The sequence below is a fragment of the Cheilinus undulatus genome, linkage group 8 (genome assembly GCF_018320785.1).
Source record: "Cheilinus undulatus linkage group 8, ASM1832078v1, whole genome shotgun sequence".
NCBI lineage: Eukaryota > Metazoa > Chordata > Actinopteri > Labriformes > Labridae > Cheilinus > Cheilinus undulatus.
The window spans coordinates 176,501-182,500 of NC_054872.1; the positions used below are offsets into that span (position 1 = coordinate 176,501).

At 42.1% G+C, this 6,000-nt stretch overlaps 1 protein-coding gene across 7 annotated transcripts in view; it reads right to left on the minus strand.

Annotated features, from left to right (window-relative positions):
- ubr5 (ubiquitin protein ligase E3 component n-recognin 5) overlaps positions 1–6,000 on the minus strand; it is a 186,209-nt gene that overhangs the window by 134,780 nt on the left and 45,429 nt on the right. For all 7 annotated transcript variants that reach the window (XM_041792405.1, XM_041792404.1, XM_041792403.1 and 4 more), the window contains exon 5: positions 729–848. In XM_041792405.1, coding sequence (XP_041648339.1) covers positions 729–848 — 120 coding nt within the window. The remainder of the gene's footprint in view (positions 1–728; positions 849–6,000) is intronic.

Consider the following 6,000-nt stretch of genomic DNA (forward strand, 5'->3'; position numbering starts at 1 on the left):
GAGTGTTCTATGCATGGATCACCCGAGTGTTCTATGCATGGATCACCTGAGTGTTTTATGCATGGATCACCTGAGTGTTCTATGCATGGATCCCCTGAGTGTTCTATAGTGCCACACCTTGGCTCTCTGCTGTCTACAGCTGAAGGCAGAACAGCTACAGATGCATCATGGGTTCATGGATTTACTTACAGTGGAGAAATATCATTAATTTTTAATTTTCAACATAAACTAAACTACATTTGAGTCTCATTTCAGTCTCTGGGAGGAAAATGTGTTTTTTGTCCATTTTTATCCAGGATCTATTTTCAGCTAGTCTCAGTCTTGTGTGAAAAAGGTGGTCCACAAACATTTTTAGTCACAGTTTTACCTGACTGAATTCAAAGTAATACTAACCATGTAATTATTGTGGATAATGTGGTTAATCTTAGTTCATCTTTCATGTATAAAGGGCAAAATACACAGGCAAACTCCTCAGCTTGTTAGTTATACAGAAGATGTTATTCAAACATTTACAGAGCCGTGTAAATTCAGTGGAGTGGAAGATATGCCCTTCTGTTTGATATTTGGCTTTTATTGACACATATCTCTTGGATTTTAAAGCAGGTTTAAGTTATGTCTTTAGAAAAACTAAATCCCTCAGTAATAAACCCCTCTCTTGCTGCTAACTTAGGGCTCAACAGCGAACCTTTTCAAGTCCATTTGTCTCTATTAGCCCTACCAGAACTTACCCAAGGGTGTTGCCTGCCAGTCTGCCAAGTGTGTCAGAGCCAGACAGGAACCAGGGCGGATCACTAGCCCTGCCTGGCCTGGAGCTCCTTCCTGTCCCTGAACCACTGCTCAACTTTGAACTGAAAACAAAAGATGGGAGATCAGTTACAAACCTACAGAAGTCCCACAAAGGGCCATAAACTTCCATTTTATCACCAGGGCAAACAGAAACTAAATTTATTGCAGGACTGGGTACATCTAAGATTACACCTCTTGGTTCAGGATTCATTCTCTGTTTTACAACAGGAGCAAAGATTTTGGAGACTAGCATGGCAACACCCTTTGGAATTAAGATTGGTTGCAACCTATTCCTCCTTTAAGATGGTCTCTTTATGAAATAAGCTCCTAGGGTTTGGAGACTGTGGCTGCTTTCGCTTTTTAAAGAAAACAGAGAAAAAGGATGCCGTCTTACTTTAACAAAAACAGTTAAAAACAATGCTAATGCTTAACCGATGCATCTAATATTAGACCCTTTGAATGCACTGGGACTTACTGTGTCATTTTATCAATGTTTTCTAACAGACACAAAATTAAACAGTAGATTTATGATGAAAAAAAAATTCCATTTAGCCACCTAAAACCATACTGTAAACAATATGCAATAGAATTAAGGCACAGGCTATTTGTATATTATGTATGTAACATATGTAGCAGTATCAGTAAGTCAACAAGCCTGTAAAATCTTTCAGTAGGCTTTTCAGAATCAAACACTGAAAATGAAAATATCAGACCTCTACTTCTTCATCTCTGTGCTCGTTATGTAACGTCTAGCACTGTTTAACTACAGAGAGAGGAGGAAATGTCAGTATTTATAAAGAGGAGGGTAATAAACCAGCCTCTCATGTAAAGTTAACATGACATGATGTCTTAGAGCTGTGGCTTCTGTCTTCTAATAATTAGTAATCCTGCTCCACTGTTAACTGCAGGCAGTGACGCACTTCCTTCATTCATTCACCCCAGATTCACACTGAATTAGAATGAAATTGTCCCTCTTTAACTCTTTTCCAGATCGTTAATAAACCTACACCACCCATCTAAAACGTCCTGAAACACGTCCTGAAACACTGATCGACCTATTTAACCAACGTTTCCATGACGACCCTCCTGTGTCTGTCTCTGCTGGTGACAGAAGTGATCTTTGTGTCATTGCAACAGTCAGAAATACAGAAACCCAACACCAAGCCACAACTCACTCAACAACAACAATATGAAATATTTCAGAGAAGCAGCTTTTTATCCTGATCTCCTGGCTTTTGACTGTAAAAGTAATCTTGTTGATGACATTTAGTGTACTTGGGAGCTCTTTTAGAATGGTTTCACTTGTGGATGAGCACACTCATTCTACAAAAATCAGGGTAAAGGGGCACAATACCCCGTAGTTGACTCCCGATTAGTCCAGGCTGCTTCATGGCCAGGGTTCCAGCCTTGATCGATTATGGTGCTCTGTACATGCATGCATCGTCCCAGTGCCCTAAATCTCCACATACACTGAGGTTTATGACAAACTACACTCCTTAATGCATGGTTGTATTCTGCATAATCCAGTTTGTTGACCTTCTTTGACTACAAAATCACTGGCACATCCTTGTACACGAGGATTTACTAAACCTGCTTCCATCCTACTTTTGTGATTTTATTCTGGTCTCTTTCAGCCGTTTGAAACGTAGATTGAAGGCAGAGGAGGAAGATGAATCAGGATGTAGATGTTTTGACTGATGACTTTCTGCTCTGTGACTCTGATTGGTTGATCTGTGTTTGTAGAGTTTTCATGTTTCATGTCTCTGTTCATGGTGCTGCTGCCTGTCTTGGCCAGGAAACTCATAAAATCAGATTCTCAATATCAACGAGGCTTTCCTGGTTGAATACATCTAAATTAATAGGCTCCAGTGTACTAGGCTCCAGTGTAACAGGCTCCAGTGTAACATGCTCCAGTGTAACAGGCTCCAGTGTAACAGGCTCCAGTGTAACAGGCTCCAGTGTAACAGGCTCCAGTGTAACAGGGTTCAGTGTACTAGGCTCCAGTGTAACAGGCTCCAGTGTAACAGGCTCCAGTGTACTAGGCTCCAGTGTACTAGGCTCCAGTGTACTAGGCTCCAGTGTACTAGGCTCCAGTGTACCAGGTTTCAGTGTAATAGGCTCCAGTGTACTAGGCTCCAGTGTACTAGGCTCCAGTGTATTAGGGCCCAGTGCAACAGGCTCCAGTGTACTAGGCTCCAGTGTAACAGGCTCCAGTGTAACAGGCTCCAGTGTAACAGGGTTCAGTGTACTAGGCTCCAGTGTAACAGGCTCCAGTGTAATAGGCTCCAGTGTAACAGGCTCCAGTGTAACAGGCTCCAGTGTACTAGGTTCTAGTGTAACATACTCCAGTGTAACAGGCTCCAGTGTACTAGGTTCTAGTGTAACATACTCCAGTGTAACAGGCTCCAGTGTAATAGGCTCCAGTGAAACAGGCTCCAGTGTACTAGGCTCCAGTGTAATAGGCTCCAGTGTACCAGGTTTCAGTGTACTAGGCTCCAGTGTACTAGGCTCAAGTGTATTAGGCTCCAGTGTAACAGGCTCCAGTGTACTAGGCTCCAGTGTAACAGGCTCCAGTGTAACAGGCTCCAGTGTAACAGGGTTCAGTGTACTAGGCTCCAGTGTAACAGGCTGCAGTGTATTAGGCTCCAGTGTACTAGGCTCCAGTGTACTAGGCTCCAGTGTACTAGGCTCCAGTGTAACAGGCTCCAGTGTACTAGGCTCCAGTGTAACAGGCTCCAGTGTACTAGGCTCCAGTGTAACAGGCTGCAGTGTATTAGGCTCCAGTGTAACAGGCTCCAGTGTAATAGGCTCCAGTGTACTAGGCTCCAGTGTACTAGGCTCCAGTGTATTAGGCTCCAGTGCAACAGGCTCCAGTGTACTAGGCTCCAGTGTAACAGGCTCCAGTGTAACAGGTTCCAGTGTAACAGGCTCCAGTGTAACAGGGTTCAGTGTACTAGGCTCCAGTGTAACAGGCTCCAGTGTAACAGGCTCCAGTGTAACAGGCTCCAGTGTACTAGGCTCCAGTGTACAACGCTCCAGTGTAACAGGCTCCAGTGTACTAGGCTCCAGTGTACTAGGCTTCAGTGTAACAGGCTCCAGTGTACTAGGCTCCAGTGTACTAGGCTTCAGTGTAATAGGCTCCAGTGTAACAGGCTCCAGTGTAACAGGCTCCAGTGTACCAGGCTCCAGTGTACCAGGCTCCAGTGTAGCAGGCTCCAGTGTAATCGGCTCCAGTGTACTAGGCTCCAGTGTAACAGGCTCCAGTGTAACAGGCTCCAGTGTACTAGGCTCCAGTGTACAACGCTCCAGTGTAACAGGCTCCAGTGTACTAGGCTCCAGTGTACTAGGCTTCAGTGTAACAGGCTCCAGTGTACTAGGCTCCAGTGTACTAGGCTTCAGTGTAATAGGCTCCAGTGTAACAGGCTCCAGTGTAACAGGCTCCAGTGTACCAGGCTCCAGTGTACCAGGCTCCAGTGTAGCAGGCTCCAGTGTAATGGGCTCCAGTGTACTAGGCTCCAGTGTAACAGGCTCCAGTGTAACAGGCTCCAGATTAACAGGCTCCAGTGTAACAGGCTCCAGTGTACTAGGCTCCAGTGTAACAGGCTGCAGTGTATTAGGCTCCAGTGTACTAGGCTCCAGTGTACTAGGCTCCAGTGTACTAGGCTCCAGTGTAACAGGCTCCAGTGTAATCTAAAAATATTTATGCATCTAAAAAGCATAAACACTACCAAAGGGTTCAGTTTCTCATATATACATATATGTTTATTAGGCCTGCTAATATAAACACCTTAACACTCGGATCAATCTGGAAAGCTTGTGGGGATGAACTTTCTTTATGCTGAGGCACAACTAGTCTGAAATACCGCCTCAGGGCAAAACGCATCTTTGCTAATGTTAGCATACACGCTAACAACAACATGGGACTAGCTACACCAGCGCAGTCTAGCAGACCTGGATTTGTCCCCAAAATGACAACATCTAAGCTAACTAATGTGATTGCTAAAGGGTCCCCAAAGACTGCAGACCAACGACATCGTTGACGACAAGGGGCTTCAAGTCATCATCGGGGTCTCCCTTGATGACCATACCACAGAACACCTAGGAGAACTACTGTCACAAGAATCCATGAACTGTATGACAGCTAAAAAGGCAGTTAAAGTGGAGCAGCTGGCCCGAGCTACATTTATTAGACTGAGGAGAGACCGCTGGACATCAGTCAGCTACTTGAGTGACCTCGGGGTAACAGCACACCTGATCATTCTCTTTACAGCCCAGGTTATTTTCTACCTGATGTGTTTGTCTGCTGGGCTCTACTGCAGTTTATAAATATTATTGATCAGTGAATTAAGACACTCTGCTTTACAAACCACGATTATGTTTAAAAACTCTAGTTTAATATTTCTTCATTTAAACACTATACTGGTACTAATTTATCTCAAACATAAATAAAAGTAAATGGTAGAATTCTAAATGTTCATTTATAGATGAAAATAATAATAATAAAAAAACCCATTTTTTTTTGTAAAAAGCGCTTTCAAAGTGTACATAAAGTTCAAATAATAAAAATAAACACAATAATAAGAACATTTAAAAATCTAAAAATTACTTAAACTAAAGAAATGCTGTGATTAATCATGATTAACCACAGCATAGTGATGTGATTAACTTGATTAATTTTTTAACCAGTTAACAGCACTATCCTCCTAAGACCCTGCCTCCACATATGAGGACATTACATTTTGGCTTCTCTACATCACAGTAATCATTTTTGCTACTAGAATTGATGAGATAATTCTACAAAAAAAATGTCGATTTAAGTTTGAAATGCTGGGATAATTTCATGTTTGGATATTTTAGGGAATTTGCTTGGAAGTTATCGAGTTTTATATGGTGGGAGGATATTGTATATTTTGGAGAGTTTCTCTTTTGTTTTTCTGCATTTTCAGGGGAATATGGGAAATTATTACCACATTATGGGGGACATGGATTGGGAATTTGGATTTTGGGTTTGTCCTTTGAAATTTTCAGGATTTTTCTTAGAAAATTTAAAGGTCTTTTTGGATATTTCCATCATTTTCATGGAATTTTGGAGAACTTTTTTGAAGATTTCTAGAATTTGCCAAGAAATTTAAGGGGGAATTTGCTTTTATATTTTGGAAATTTGCTTAAAATTTTTCATGAATTTGCATGGAATTTGGGGGGAACATTTTAATT